This window comes from Camellia sinensis, chromosome 6 (assembly GCF_055761805.1).
Source record: "Camellia sinensis isolate YWXY chromosome 6, ASM5576180v1, whole genome shotgun sequence".
NCBI classification, from domain to species: domain Eukaryota; kingdom Viridiplantae; phylum Streptophyta; class Magnoliopsida; order Ericales; family Theaceae; genus Camellia; species Camellia sinensis.
In genome coordinates, this window is record NC_138966.1 from 196,118,347 (window position 1) to 196,134,763 (window position 16,417).

The 16,417-nt window shown below is 34.2% G+C and overlaps 1 protein-coding gene and 1 long non-coding RNA gene across 3 annotated transcripts; both read right to left on the bottom strand.

The window, feature by feature from the left end:
- Nucleotides 1-788: 788 nt before the first annotated feature.
- LOC145793152 (uncharacterized) lies at nucleotides 789-1,356 on the bottom strand. The gene is made up of 2 exons (XR_014333783.1): nucleotides 1,222-1,356; nucleotides 789-1,026 (listed from the first exon to the last, which is right to left on the bottom strand). It is a non-coding gene; the product is annotated as an uncharacterized LOC145793152 (long non-coding RNA).
- A 3,174-nt stretch (nucleotides 1,357-4,530) lies between these two features.
- On the bottom strand, nucleotides 4,531-15,154 carry LOC145789285 (mitogen-activated protein kinase kinase kinase NPK1-like). 2 transcript variants are annotated; one of them, XM_082875799.1, is made up of 20 exons: nucleotides 14,666-15,154; nucleotides 14,534-14,575; nucleotides 11,789-11,854; nucleotides 11,558-11,668; nucleotides 9,877-9,957; nucleotides 9,687-9,764; nucleotides 9,479-9,561; nucleotides 9,161-9,242; nucleotides 8,931-9,031; nucleotides 8,743-8,782; nucleotides 8,480-8,539; nucleotides 8,348-8,397; nucleotides 8,034-8,253; nucleotides 7,739-7,939; nucleotides 7,403-7,645; nucleotides 7,181-7,312; nucleotides 6,578-7,087; nucleotides 6,409-6,476; nucleotides 4,657-4,725; nucleotides 4,531-4,570 (listed from the first exon to the last, which is right to left on the bottom strand). In XM_082875799.1, the coding sequence occupies exons 1-17, from the start codon at nucleotides 15,011-15,013 to the stop codon at nucleotides 6,743-6,745; spliced, it is 2,283 nt and encodes a 760-aa protein (XP_082731925.1). In that variant the 5' UTR covers nucleotides 15,014-15,154; the 3' UTR covers nucleotides 4,531-4,570; nucleotides 4,657-4,725; nucleotides 6,409-6,476; nucleotides 6,578-6,742. The 2 variants fall into 2 exon arrangements, with proteins under 2 accessions (XP_082731925.1, XP_082731924.1); XM_082875798.1 differs by lacking the exons at nucleotides 4,531-4,570; nucleotides 4,657-4,725 and adding an exon at nucleotides 6,041-6,121.
- Between the last annotated feature and the right edge of the window lie 1,263 nt (nucleotides 15,155-16,417).

Here is a 16,417-nt window from a genome sequence, read left to right on the forward strand (position 1 = left end):
GAAAGATCTATAAAAACTGCAAAATGATCTTCTTTTTTTAGCAAGAAGATTGAGAAAGGGAAGAAAAGGACACCCAAAAAAAAAAAAAAAATTGGATTGTCTAAACAATCTCTTTAGTTGCTGCCCAACATAGAGCAAAATTGCATGTTTCTATCATCAAGATACCAGGAATCAAGAAATGCAAGGGTGCTCTGCTCATAACCAATAGACATTACAGATGCCAGCAGAGTTGTGAATGTGTTACCATAGATATAGGTGTGTTATGAAATCAACCAGTTGAATGTAAAATAAAATAAATAAATAAATTGAAAAGGCTATCAAAATTTGAAACTCAAAATCAAAATATGAGATAGTTATACTAGGATAATTTGGAAATAAGTGTAATAGTTCACACTAACAGAGTTGTATGTATATAATAATAATATTAATAATAGTATAGATAACGAGGAACCCTTGATCCCACATTTGGTGAGACCCAGGATAAAACTCCAAATATAACCATCCATTAACCTTATATATAGAGAGGTAGGAATTCAAATTTAAGAGCTCTGATTGTTTACCTGGGGACTTACCCTTTCAAGCTAGCCCTCAGGGATGCAAGCTCTCTGACATTGGGACCGGGACTAAAGTAACATCTAACCTTATTGGATTGGCACAATTCAACTATACATAATAAATTAAACAATCAAGTGTCTATTTCTATTTAGTTGTAGCTCCATAGAATACATACATATGGAAATACAGTTCTACTGTCTCGATAAAACAACACACACTAGCAAGACATCAGCAAATCAAACAAAAAAATGCTCAATTATATGACATATGATCACAATCAGTTACAACCAAGGAGGTGAAAACAAGCAAGCATGTGAGAGCAATGCTATATATATATATAGAGAGAGAGAGAGAGAGGTGAGAATTGGAAGGTGAAGCGATAACAATTAAGAATTGAATAGTTCAACTTGTACTTGTAGCAGATGAGGAAGGATTGATTCAAACCAAAGCTTCATTCCAGAATCAGGCTACCTGGTGGAAAAATCAATAGATTGATGAAAAAGTGATCGAATTACAGTGAGTTTAGATGAAGTTGAATATGAATTACAGTGAGTTCAGTGAGTTCAAGTGATCGAAGTAGAGAGATGAAAAAGTTGAAATACGAATGAACGATTCGAAGAGACTCATTGAGAGAGAGAGAGAGAGAGAGAGAGAGAGAGTTTATACCGTTGGAGATCTCTTCTTCAGACGACCATGGTGATCTATAGAGCGAAATCGAGAGAGGGAAATCAGATTCTCTTACTCTGACACGATCGAGCGAAATCAGATTTGGGAAAAATTAGAGTTCAAAAAAAAAAGGAAAATATAAATTGGGCATAGTGGGTTCACAAGTTTCTGCTTAGGCTGGGGTTCATAAGTTTTAGCTTCGGCTAATTTGCCGTTGCAAATATTTTTTTTGCAACGGTCAAATAATTAGACGCAAAAAGTTTTTTTTCTAGTAGTGCAAACGACATTTCTTGATCATAATCTATTGGAAATTCAATCATCCGCTTCTCTGCAGCCCCCGAGTCCTTCCTTATGACCTCAGCCCTAACACAATCTGAAATGACAGTCATGAAATTGTCGATTTGCTTAAGTTTGGCTTGTCTTTGAGAGATTTTCTTGATTCACACGTAAAATTGTGGAATTGAGGGCTTTCTGGATTGGGTTAAAAACAAGTAGGCGTCCCACATCAATACACGTTCGCACGTGTTGTAAGGAATCCAAAGGCTCTTCAATTGTCAAGTCATAAACGTTTTCACAAATTGCAACATTATTAAGCACCTCTAGAAGATGACGGCCGTAACCTTTGCGCTGGTAAGGAGGCAATACAAATATCTGCCCACAATAGAAATAGAAATCTCATCAAATGCTAGAAATAACCGCATCTTTTTTTGGGAATGAGCTAAAAAAAACTACAATTTTTTTGTAACGTTTTAAAAAAAATTCTCAATTTTTTTTACTTTTCAAATCTGTCTAGTCTAGAATGATTTAAAAGGTCAAAATAATTATAAAAAAAAAAAGGTTAACTAAAGTAAAAAAAAAGTCAACTTCTTTCAAATAAATTTAAATTTTTAATTTTTTACTTTTCAAGTCTGTCTAATTCAGTAGAACCTAAAGTGTAAGGCTTCTTGAAACGTTTTACTAAAAAATTCACTAACGACGAAAAAAAGCCAAACAAAAAGTTTCTAAAAAAGCAATTCTCAAACTCCACTGACATACAAAATCAAAGATATCAAACACGCATCTTAGAACCACCAAATCCAGGTTCTGTTTAATTCAAGCTAACAAGTTATTAATGTAAAAAAGTGTAAACCTGACTAAGCCGCAAGCGCAAACTGTCGGGGTAATGGTAAAAACGATAAATCGCTGCAAAACCAAGCAATCTAAGTTATTGCCGCCCTGCAGATCAATTTTCTTCTGAACTATGAGAAGAATCTCGCATCTTGGATCAATAATGTCAATAGGATTGCTACCTAATTCAATGATATGAATGGTTAAAAATTGCAGCTCAATTTTATTACAAGGAATGTGATAAGAAAGCACAGAGGTGAAAAATTACCATCTACAAGGATAAGAACAAGAGGTACCAATCGACTGTAGAGGTGCCCAACAGGCATCGTTCCCACCACAACCCGAATAACCTGGTCCAATTGGAAAGAAACCATAATTATGACAATCAAAAGAAAATAAGAACTGTCATTATCAACAAAAAAAATTCAAGCGTAATGGCTACACTGTGTTCTAAAATGCAACTATGACGGAGGGAATTTGTTTTTCTTTTGTTTACTTATTTATTATTTTTGCGGGTGGGGGTGAGAAGATGCAAATGGATTTATTGAGTATGTTCTCATCCTTAATCTTCCCAAGAACGAACGAGGGAACAAGTCTACTAGCAAGGAGTCTTTGAAAGGCAAGACATTTTCGAAAGTCTACAACTCAACAAGCCTTGGTCCTGCTTACTTGGGGCCAGCTACATGGATCAATTTCCTGCCATTGGCTCCATTCACAATCACATTCTTAGTCAAGTTCACGATAGTCATGTCATTTCTTATCACTTCAACCCAAGTTCTCCCGCGTCTTCCTACATTTCTTTTGTCACTCTCTATGTGCATCAAATCAATACTCCTTACATGAGCATTAATTGGTCTATGATGCATAAGATCATAAAATCTCCAATGATTTACCTCATTTTATCTTCAATTAGTGCCGCTTTTAACTTCTTTATATTGAATTCATTTATTATTATTAATTTTCTTTTTCGTAAGTTAAATTTCATTTCATAAAACAAATAGATACAACCCTTACAAGGGCATCCTCCAGTCAAACCAGTTATAACAAAGATCAACAGCCTAGTAGCTTTCAACAAAACAGATATTTTCACAAACTACACACATAAAAGAACTATCAACTAGCTATCGAGTATTTAGCTATTCCTTCATCTCATCCAATACTGACCCCTGTTGGGGAAATCCCCAAGAAGAACATAACTTGTTATTTGTATGACTATTTTATAATCTCCCAAGAATATAATCTTGCTCTTATGTCATTGATCACTTTATTTAGAACTTAATTTGCATCTATCCTTCTGTGAGAAAAAGTTTTGTAGTTCCTCTCCATCTACACAAGATAGATAGTAGCAGCCATTGCCAATTTGTGTACTGAATGGCCAAAAGACTTTCCACCTATATTGTGAACTACCCAATCAATCTCAGCTACAAAGGACATAGGGTTTCTTTCTACTCACATGCTTACTCAACAAAATCTCTTTCCAAACATAGTGGGAAAAGCAGCATTGAAAAAACAAATGATTATGTGATTCCATCTCCACATTACAAAGCACACAAGATATATCATCTACCACACCCCAATCCTTGATCCTATCCTTAGTAGATAGCATGCCAAGAAAGCTTAACCATTGTATGAAAGACCATCTATCTCAATATTCTCATTTCAGTTAGTCGTTTTACAAACATTTCTTTTATTAACTACCCAACATTCAATATCATTAATCATAGCAAGTCTTTATAGCAAATCCATGAAATGCAAAACAAAGAAAGCACTCTATTCACTAACAATAACACAGCAAAGGCGTTAAAGAGCACCTCCAAATCAGAACAATCTGTCTTCAAATAACTGTTAGAATCACTGTTGTGCGCATTGGTCGTGTTTTGCTGCAATATCTCTCCTTTCGAGACAATAGATTTGTGACAAAGAACAAAAATCACAATGTCAAATTTAACAATAATCTAGCAACCAAGATAACACAATTTCAGAAGACAAAATGAGAAAGCATCAAATGTAAAGGTAAGTCATTGACGAAACATACTTAACATAATCACACTCGGTTGAAAATGTTTGAAGGAAATCCTCCTTTTTCTCAACAATATTCTCAGCAAAAATATTCTGTAAGGAATGACTTAGAGATCAGAATTCAATGAGTAAATGGATATTGGATGTCAAGGGAATAGGTTAAGATGGGTGGTCCATGATTACCTGGAGAGCAGATTTCAGATCTGTAATCCCCCTTGCCTCCCTTATAACAGTTAAGGTATAGAAATCATTAGCAAACCATCAGAAGACAAAGCTAGAATCGGGCTAAAGATAAGTGTAAATACTTACATCAGATGTGCTCTGAAATGTAATCTCAGCATATGCATGAAAAGATATGCTGCTGACCCAGATGGTGATCTGCATGATTTGTGATAAAATATAAATTACAAATAAATAAATTAACACTTGCAAGCTAGAAAAGAACGGTTCCAAATAAACAAGTAGGGCACATTTGGTATTGTTTTCATTTATATTCTAGAAAATAGAAAAAACGGAAACTGACACAAAAAAACTTGTTTGCAGACTATTTTTGAAAAAAATTCTGCACACACCCCTTTTTTAGGAATTACTTTTACATTGCTTTGTAAATCTTTGAAAACAAATTCAGACAAAAATGAAAACCATATAAAAATCATAGGAGCTTTCAATGTTTTTCATTATTTCTATTTTCACCAAAACCAAAAACATCAAAAATGAAAGCAATCCCAAATATGGCCTTAATGTTTAATGTATTTTCATGCAAGAGATTGTGCATGATCTGGGTTGTGCAGGAGGAAAGTATATCATTATATGTTACGAACAAAAAGAGCTTTTTTTGGCTTGATAAAAAGCATGCGTATCCATGAATGCAACTTTCATAGCCTCCACACTGAGGACATGAATGCACAATGCCAAAACAAGAGCAAGCAACTACTAAAAAGGAGATAGAAACGAAAACGGAAGTTCGATAATCACCAAATAAAATTTGCGCACAGACGCCATAATGGGAAGATACAGTTTCAAGAGCATCAAATTATCAACAGTGGAGTCTTAACCAAATTTTCCAATTTAGTAAAAAGGTGTATTACCTTCAACCCTTGGTTACCGTAAATAATTACTACAGTGCTCATCTAGAACTGCTCACCAACTCAGCATTGGCTCAACAAGCCTGGCAAACATTGTAGAACCAAGCTCGTTGTTGCAACAAGCACAAATTGAAGCCAGAGGTCCAGCTTAACTTCTTAAGTAAAAATTGAAGTTCATGATTTTGGAAAAAAATAAAAATCAATCCATACACGACTAATCATCTGACCAAGCAATATTCCTCGCAGATGAAACTAAACCATAGATTAACAAATAAGGTTCGATTAAGGGTCCAAATATATTAACAAAATGAGTGGAGCCTATGCACTCTTAACGTTCAACCTCCAGCTGTGCATCACTAACCCAAATGAACCAAATTGGAACTTGCAACCTCCAGTCAAAAGCCCCAAGTTCAATGAACCTGAAATCAACTCACTAATTGTCCCATTTCAGATTAAAAATTTGTTCCCACAAAAAATAAACAAGTAAATAAACAAAATAAAACATTTTATAAAACATGTAAGCATATATGATTGTGGTACTATATATATCAGCTACAATTAGAGCCCCATGTTCAACGAGCAAACGCAATACCTCTTCCCAGGAACCATATGCAGTTGAAACAGAGTTCTCTAGGCCACAGACTTCTTGTTGCTTGTGTTCTGCAATTTGTAACAGGAGTTCCAACAACCTTACACACAAGAATTCCACTTAATCAAAAGAGGTCCAAAACCTTTGAAACATTGTTCTACATGTCTTGTTAAGGTATACAATGGCATGATGCAAGATTGTCCTATGTGCAGTTTCACAACAGAACTTAATTTGAGATTTTCAATGATTTGATCTCACAGGACCTAGAATGCAACAAGCTAGACCTAGAGTGGACTATCGCTGATCCTGAAGACTAGCAAGCAAATCACAATAAACACAACAGCTTGCTTTTATAATCTTTTGAATATAAGGTAAATTTTCACTTACCTCGTTTCCTTTCAAGCTCTTCATAAAGCTCTTCTTCCCATATTCTTTTTCTCTCACAGAAGCTTGTGCTGCCAGTAAAACATTTTTCATTCTCAGTTTACAGAAAGAAAACATGGTCCACCAAAAGAAAATACAAACTAAAGAGAGCATCAAACATCTACTCACAAACCTTGGATTAATCAGCTCCTGATCATCACGAACAATCTCTTTCCATTCACTAGGCTTAGGTGGTTGTACTTGCGATAGAGTTTGAACACTTTCAGTGCCAATATTTGATACACATTGGGAATAAGTTCCGGAGCTAGTAGTACAGGCAACGTTAACAGTTGCAGAATCACCCCACTCCAACCTTCAACCGAACCCGACGCCAAAATGCCTCCCAACCCAACCAAATGCCTTTCCAAACACCCCGACCATGTGTCAGCCCCACCCTTCCCGAACACCACCCCCCTCTACCCAAACCATACTTCGCCACAAGCACTTCATCATCATCATCCTCAGCTACTAAGGGCCCACATGGAAATGTAAAATCATTGTTACCCTTACCCGATGCTCGAGGGATGTCCGCAGACTTGTTAACTGTTTGACCAAAAAATAAGTTCACTCTACTTTCTAACTCTGGAGTGTCATCAAACTTGCATGGCCAATTATCGTCAGGCTCAGACATAGGATTAAAACTCTAGATTAACAAAAACAACAAACCATCGGTTGTTAGGGGTTACTATGCTGACGAATATTATATTTGTTAGAGGGCATCAAAGAAATATGTTACCTTATTAAAATCATCAGAAAGTAAAGCAGAATCGAACTTTGTTGATACTCCAATCACAAAATCATCTTCATCATCTATCTGACACATGTCGTCATCACAATGGCCTGATCCCGAATAATCCACCTCAAGTCCCTGCAACAAACCGCCATGAACCGCCCTGGACAACAAACGACCCAAAGCCTCCATAACCAAAAATGAAAACTTAAGTGGAAGCGATAATACCTTCTCATCAAGGAATGCTCTAATTTTTGACTCAATAACTTCATTATCATCATCATCATCCTCAGCTACTGAGGGGCCACATGGAAATGTAAAATCATTGTTCCCCTTAACAGATGCTCGAGGGATGTCAGTAGCCTTGTTAACTGTTTGACCAGACAATAAGTTCACTCTACTTTCCAACTCTGGAGTGTCATCAGACTTGCATGGCCAATTATCGTCGGGCTCAAACATAGGATTAAAACTCTAGATTAACAAAAACAACAATCCATTGGTTGTTAGGGGTTACTATGCTAACAAATATTATATTTGTTATAGGACATAAAAGTAATATATTACCTTATTAAAATCATCAGAAAGTAAAGCAGAATCAAACTTTGCTGATGCTCCAATCACAAACTCATCTTCATCATCTATCCGACACATGTAATCATCACAATTGCCTGATCCCCAATGTGGGACATTTCCTGGGAACTTCTCTGGAGTGTCATCAAACTTGCATGGCCAATTATCGTCCGGCTCAAACATAGGATTAAACCTCTAGATTAACAAAAAAAAACAAACCATTGGTTGTTAGGGGTTACTATGCTGACAAATATTATATTCGTTGGAAGGCATAAAAGCAATATGTTACCTTATTAAAATCATCAGAAAGTAAAGTAAAATCAAACTTTGCTGATGCTCCATTCACAAGATCATCTTCATCATCAATTTGACACATGTCGTCATCACAATTTCCTGATCCCCAATGTGGCACATTTCCTAGGAACTTCTCAGGATAAACAGTTGAGCACCTCACACTATTATGAACATCCTTCAATTGTGTGTAGGTTGTCCTGATAATAGGGTCCATGCTAAAACAGAAATTCAACCTCAGAGTTATAATTAGAAATAACAGACGATAATATATCTTGAAAGCACCAAAGGTTATTTAACAAAAACCCTTACAAGTTCTTAAGCTCCATCTCAGGTGTTGCCATCTTTTTTCCAGAATTTTCCTAATGATTGTAAAATAAATAAGAAAGGAAAAAGAAAAGCTGCATAATGCAAACAAAGAAGGTTTCATGCAGTTATACTGACCTTAACTGAAGCGCGTAACACAGTATAGGTTTCCTGATACTCCCTAGTAACAAATGGATGCTGCATATGATAAGCCAAAAACATTTTTTAGAACAATTATTAAAAGAAGTGACAACTTTTATTATCTAACATTGTGTTTTTATCAGAATCAAGGAATGTTCTGCTACAAGATAACCTTACATATATATATATATATATATATGAGTCAAGAGCTTAATTTATAAGGAATTGATAAGTTAAATTAGCCTGCAGTGTAATAGTACCTGCAGCAAATCTGATGCAGCAGGCCTTAAGTTTGGTTCCCTGTCATAGAAGGATAAGAGAATGAAACAAACTTAAAACATAAATTATCTTCTTATAAATTTGTATATCAGCCTAAAAAAAATAATTGGCAATGGATACAAAGGGCAAGAGAAGCAAAAAACAAAAATAATAGGCATGTGAAACATACTTCTGCAAACATTTTAACAAAAAATCTGTTGCTTCAGCAGAGAGATGCTCAGGGATGGGTGGATGAGATTTAGTTGTCCCGATATGGAGGAGAGCAGCAACCTAAAAGAAACACCAATTAGTTAGTTCACAAACAATGAACTAACATCTTACCGAGTCCAAAAGTTGTAGTCAACAGAACAAATAAATACTTCAGTAGGAAAACAATGGAAGATGATGGTTTCAAAATACCTCCTGATACTGCTGGCTCCAAGGAGGCTTTCCTGTAGCCATCTCAATAACCGTACATCCAACGCTCCATATATCAGCAGAGCTGGAATGTTTGATATTAAACTAATGAGCTAAAACAAGCACAAAATAAGGAGTGCAACAAGCATGGTGTATATGTACGTGCTTAAGTGAAAATATTGCAAACATTTACTACACCAATGCGTAAGAGTAACTTTATCCACATTGAAGATGTAACTAAGGTGACAAAACACATGGTCGCATTTGTCTTATCCATATCATAGATCAGCTATAAGCATGGAAATGCGTGATTGTACTCACAAGCTATGACCGGTTTGAAGGATAACTTCTGGAGCCATCCAATATGGAGTACCCTTCATTGACTTTGCACCAGTCATGGTAGCCTGTACTAGCAATATACATAACTCGGGTATAAAATAATTTGACATAATATTACCTTGGAAAGAAAACAAAATAAATAACTAGAAAAATTAAATAAAAAATGAAATAGAGGAAACATTGTTCACACCAGCTCAACAACTTTCTTTGATGCACCAAAGTCTGCAAGTTTTATGCACCCCTTATTATCAACAAGGATATTAGCTCCCTGACAAAAGCAAGCCCTTTATCATATATATATATATATATACATAGAGAGAGAGAGAGAGAGAGAGAAGTTTTATCCTTGTTAAGAATCATTTGCAAGAAGGTGAAGATACCTTAATGTCCCTGTGCATTATTCCATTCCTGTGAAGGTATTCCACTCCCAACAACAATTGTTTTGTGTACATTCTTATAACCTGCTCAGCATACAAATTGAGCGAGAATATCAAAAAAAAAAACAAGCAAATTACATAGTATAGAAGCAAGGTTTTCAAGTTCTGAGTGTAGCTTTTCATCTCATGTGCATTCTCATGACCTACTTGGCAAACAGGTTCTAGGAGAAATTTCAAATGTGGTGATTACTAGATCTATGTCCTTAGTTTGGCGAGATATATTATCTTCTATTCTGTCAAATGTTGATTTGCACTTATTTTTTGTTGAAAATTTTAAAATTGTGATTGGTAATGGTGAAAGGACACACTTTTGGAGAGACAAATGGTTGGTGATTGGAAAGTTGGAGGATGTCTTCCCTAGGCTTTTTAACTTATTAGAGGCTAAGGATGGCTCCTTGAAGTCTTTTGTTCAAACCAGAGATGTGCAGCTGGAGGGTAGCAGTTCTCATTCAAAAGACCTTTACGAGCCTGGGAAGAGGAGGAGGTTAAAAGGCTTATTGAGGTATTGGAGGATGTTCCCAATCTAAGGATCAATATTGATGATCAAGCTTGGTGGAATGCAGAACCATCAGGCTCTTTTTCTGTTTCCTCTGCCAGAAGATGGTGTGAGTCTGCTCAAGGCCCATCTTTTAGGATTACTAAACTGCTGTGGGGTAACGGTGCACCACCAAGAGTGAAATCTTTTGGTTGGTTGGTTGGCCTGGAAAGGTTGAGTGAAAACGGCTTTCTATCTTCAAAGAATTGCAGTTTTGGATCCCAATGTGAACAATTATTGTCTGTTTTGCAGGGAGAATGTGGAAACTGTCAATCACTTCTTGCTACATTGCCCTTTGGTATGGAGAATGTGGTCTAAATTATTGGATTGGTGGAACTTGTCTTGGGTAATTCCTGGGTCTATTGGAGATCTTCTGGAATGGTGGTTAGGTACAAGCTGTAGCAGGTTTGAAAGGAGGATATGGCATTCTATTCCTTTTGCTATCATGTGGTCTGTGTGGAAGCTCAAAAATGAATTTGTGTTCAATGCAATTCAACCAGATTTTACGGATTTTGGGGAGTTGCTGAAGGTTAGAATTGCTTTATGGTTGAAATATAACACATGGGATATATTTTTCTATTAATGATGTGGCGTTCAACCTTCAGCAAGTAAGATCTTGCTCCAGGCAACGGAACAGAATCAGGATTCTGGGCTAATTTTTGGCTGTGGAGATTGTTGTCTATAGGATAGATGGCTGCTGTTTGGTAGTTTTAACAGGTGGGGTCGGTTTGATTGTTTGTTACTCCTTTGTTTTGGGGTGATTTTTCTGTTTGTTGTTGGTTTCTCACCAACATTTTGGCTTGAGCTAGCACAAGATTGGGCATCCTTCTTGGTGTCAACCTAGTTGGGATCAGGTTGAGGTGCTATGATGCTATCGAGCTCTCGTCTTTTCTTTATTGATGGTCTTCATATGTAATGTTTTGATTTTATCACTAAAGTTTTCTTATTTTGTTGATTAAAAAAAAATCCTAAAATGAAATTTTTTTAGTCAATAAGCAGGCCTTGCCTCTCGACAGAGTGTTATTTGATATAAACTTCAATACTCAAAAACAAAAAATATATAATTTGAATAAGTGGTAATCAACTTACAGACTCGGGAAATGAACCAAATTTTCCCAGAAGTGAAGAGATAGATCCACCAGGGACAATTTCCAACAAAATATTCAACGATGCGTCCTCTCTAGTTGTTCCCAAGTATCTCTTCAAGAAAAAGAAAAGACGAGTAAAGTTAGAAAACCAACCAAAAATATAAAAATAGACAGACAAGACAATAAAAATGAACAACCATTGCTTCAGGAAGAATGCAAATCAAATACTTACAACAATGTTTGGATGTGAAAGATTCTCAAGAAGGTTCACTTCTTCTTCAAGCTCTCTAATGTGGGCCTAACAAAAATTAAAAAAGGTCAAATTCAAATAACATACTCTTGCCAATCAACTAAAGCAAAAATCTTTAAACATTAAAATAGAAAACTACCAATTTAGGAGTGTTTTGGAAAGATGGTAAAAAGCTGGCTTTTGGTTTTTTACCAAGTATTTGGCTTTTTTAGAAAGTGATTTGGGTAGTTCGTAAAAAACTGCTTTTGACTTTTTCGGTTAATATTTGTTTATAATGTCACATCACAATCAAATGACCAAAATATCCCTACCCAATTTAGTAAATTTACATTTTCACCCATGTACAACCCTAGACAACATGAAGGATATAATGGTAATTTCACATGCAACTTTTTTGGACTTCCCAAATGACTTATTGTTAAAAAAGCCAATCTAGCCTTTTACCCCCAGGCTGCAAAACGCAGCTTTTAATCTTGGTTCTCAAATGGGCACTTAGTACCACAAACGCGATCTATACTATATATATAAGCAAATGCAGTGTTATCTCAAAAAATTTCAAAAATTCATTCCTAAATTCTCATAATTTTAAAAAGAAAAAAAAAATACATGGAACCCCCCTCTAGCTCCCTTTTCACTTTTCAAATCTTCTCACTCCCTCTCCCTATATAAAAAAATAAAAGTAAAATAATAAAAAAAATCACATAATATCTTTATTTCCCACAATTCAAATAAAAGGATAGAAATCCAATATAGTTATCCTTATCTCTCTTCTACAAAAATCTAAAAAAAATAAAAACACATAAAAAAACCAAGAGATAAAAAGAAGCAAATTAAAAAAAAAAATTAAAAAAAAAAAGATAAAAATCCTAAATAGTTATCCTTATTTCTTTTCTATAAAAAATCTAAAAAAACTTCTCTTATGTTCGCATTCCAATCTCCATAAATAGTTGTACTATTCTCACCAAAATGAAATTAAAGATGGTGAAGGAAAAAAAAAACTCACAACTCTTGATTGCATGCTCTCTTCTTTGTTACAACAACATGATTACTTCTCTACATCTTTCTAAATAAACACTCGCTCAAAACCTGTTTATCTACAATTTACTTATAAAGACATGGGTATATCACTACAATTCTAAAGGTTTTATTTTCATTTGCTTTTTTTTTTTCTCGGACATTTTTCAATTGTGTGCTTCATATTTTTATTTTTATTTTTAATATTGAATCACTTTTTAAAAATTATTCAATCATTTCTCCATTTTCATAGTGTTTTTCCTTTTCAAATATTTTGGACAAACAAAAGAGTAATGGCACTGTTGTGACTGAGAGTGATGAATATCTTTTTGTAATCATCATCATAAGAAGCTAAAGTTGAGGGTATGGCACTATGGTGACTGAGAGTAATGAATATCTTTTTATAATCATCATCATAAGAAGCTAAAGTTGAGGGTAAGAAGAAGGAGATGAAAAAACTAGGAGGACTTGAATTAATGTGCAAAACTGAATACAAACTTAATAATATTAAAAAAATAATATTTTATTTGTGTTTATCTTTAAATTTAAACATTTATTTGCTGGTTGTTAAACAAGTTGTGAGTTTTGTTCAATTATATGTATGCATTGGACTCTCCTAAAATAAATAAATTTTTGTTTATTTTTTTAAAAATTTAATCGATGAGTTTTGGAAGCATCAAAAATTCAAATTAATTTGTTAATTTTCTTAATTTGTAATTAATTAAAAAATCTATTATTTAGCTCATTTGCTCCTTTATCTATATGCCACGAATAATTTAAAAAATACATCTATTGGTTTGAAGTCACATTACACACTAAAAATAGATCTAATACCGGATTTATACTATTACTAGAAATAAACTTGGGCTTTTTTAAGTAATTCAAAAAATCTAATTGAATTATTTGTTACAATTTAATCATGACTTTTGGCCAAAATTTAAAATAATATTAAAATTATTAGCTTAAAAATATCTATTAACTACTTTACAATCCTATCTTGTTAGAAATTCCTTTAAAAATTAAAAATTACCAAACAACTTCATATCCCCATCAAAATATTTTGATTCTTTAGAATTCATATTATACTCATTGATGTTGATTATGCACAAATGAGTATTCTATATCCACCCAAATTGCTTGGAGCCAAAGAAACTATTCGAATAAAATCAGTTTGACTATTGAATTTTAGATTTGTACAAAAACAATTATCATAGAATTTTGAATTTATATATATATATATAAATTAAATAGATTTGTGCATGAAATAAAAGCCTGTTTCATTCACTTTTCAATTCTTTTTTTTATTATTATTATTTTTATTTTTACAAATTCTATCCAAACACAATTTCAGAGTTTCTTGAGTGATTGTACAGAGAAAATACATGTTGGTTCATAATATAAAATAAAATAAAATAAAAAAATCATGGGAGAAAATTGTCTAGTTGTATAAATATTATAAAATTAACAAACACATTGTGTTAAACCATTTATACATTGAATTCATATATTTTTCATAACTTCTTCTTCTTTTTTTTTCCTTTTTTTTTTTCTTGGTAAAACAGTGAACTAATAGAATTAAGTAGTCAAGGTTCTGGGGTATAAAACCCCTCTAGCATCATCATACATCTGATTTAAAACAAAAGAAGGAGCAGAAATAAAGACATGAAATCTACTTAACTAACAAATAAAATTTTAATTTATGAAATACAAAACCTGTGTTTTCTCTTTTGCAGCACTGTTGCCTGCAATTGAAACCTGCATTGCATAGATATTAAAAAATTAAAAAGTAACAAAATCAAAACCAAAACCAAACAGATTTCAAAAAAATAAAAATTAAAAATTAACCTGCTTGATGGCTAGAAGAGCTCCAGAATCGATATTGAGTCCCATATAAACCCTTCCAAATGCGCCGCAACCGATCAATTCACCTTTCCTCCACCGGATCGTCGGGGCGTCGTCTTTCTTGACTTTGATCGCAGTAGACTTGGCAATCGGTGCGTCGTCTTTCTTGACTTTGATCGCATCAGACTTGGCAATCGGTGGAAGTGCAGGGACTGGAGGCTTCGAGAAGAGTCCGATTCCCGATTTGCGAATGATGGAGCCGATCTTCTCAACGAAGCCTCCGAAGACACCTCCATCGTCGGAGGGCTTGAAAACCAGAGATCGGCAAACTGAGCCGATGAAATCTTGCATTGTATAGCGAGTAATGTAGGCTGGATCGAGAGAGATTGAAGAAGATTTAGTGTCGGACAGAGAAAATGTAGGGTTCGAATGTAACGCAGAGCGAGGGAACACTGACAGTGATGAGAGAGAGATAGCGAGGGAAAAGGCTTGTTTTTCGTATTCTTTTGCACAAACATCCTCACAGTTCTATTAATTTATGGTAAATTACACTGACACCCTAAAATTTGATCTAATTACATTTCACTCTCCGACATTTTAAAGATTATGTCTCTACTTTCTAGCTAATAGTCTCATTTCACATGGGTAGAGTTTCCCTCTTTCTCTACCTCTCTTAAGTGTGGTAATACAATTGTTTTTTTGAAATACTTTGATCTGTAATGATTTTTTTGTTATATTGGAATGTCAAGTTAGTTAGTTATGATTATATTTTCTGTGATGCTCTCATTGATAGGTGCTTTTAAGTTGATATACGTATTCTTACTTAAAATATAATGCTCAGTGTAATGTACTACTACGGTGGTGAATGTAATGAACTTTTTTATAATTTCGACCAATTGTTGTGTTCGGCACACTTTATTTCTCTTGGTTTCTTTTCTAAATTTCATTTTTCTTGTAATTTTCTTTCTTTTAGTTTATTATTTCATTGAATGATATTTGACCCCAGTAAAAACCTAGCTCACTTTATTGAGTGTTTTACTACGGCCTTCTGGTATTATGGTCATGATCGTAAGTGTGAGTAATACCTGGCAGTGTATGGTTGGGATTTTTTTACCAAAGAGTTAAATGTCATGTATGGTATGTATATTTTTTAACTTTTGTTGTTAAGGATTCTATGGCTACAATATGGAATGCAATAGGAATTTTGATAAACACTTGGTTGATTGGCTTGGATTACTCACTCTTTTATGAAAGCAAACTTCTCTTTCAAATTTTCGGATATATGTTTGGTGTGGCTTATATGTAGGATTCATTTTATTGTGGCTTGACAACTAAAGAAGCACAACGACTACATGAATATAACTTTGATCATCCTGGTAATAAAATTTATAATTAAGTATTGCTATAAGCCTTTAATTTGTACGTAAACTATGTTGGTGTTTTTTTCTCTACTTTGTTGACTATATGGTACAACTAGAATGCAGTAGAATGCACAGGAGCTTTTGTGCAAATCTAAAATATATGTTTGCTTGTGTGTAGATGCTTTTGACTCCGAACAGCTTGTAGAGTGCATTGAGAAACTCAAAAGTGGCAAATCTGTCCAGGTCCCAATATATGATTTTAAAAACCATCGCAGATAGGTAATATTCTATGCAACATTTTGTACGTACTATTAATGTGGTAGTCGGTATGTATCGCACTTGATAAAAGCTTCTCAGCTCCTTTATATAATTTTGTTAAGAATTGTTGTGACCT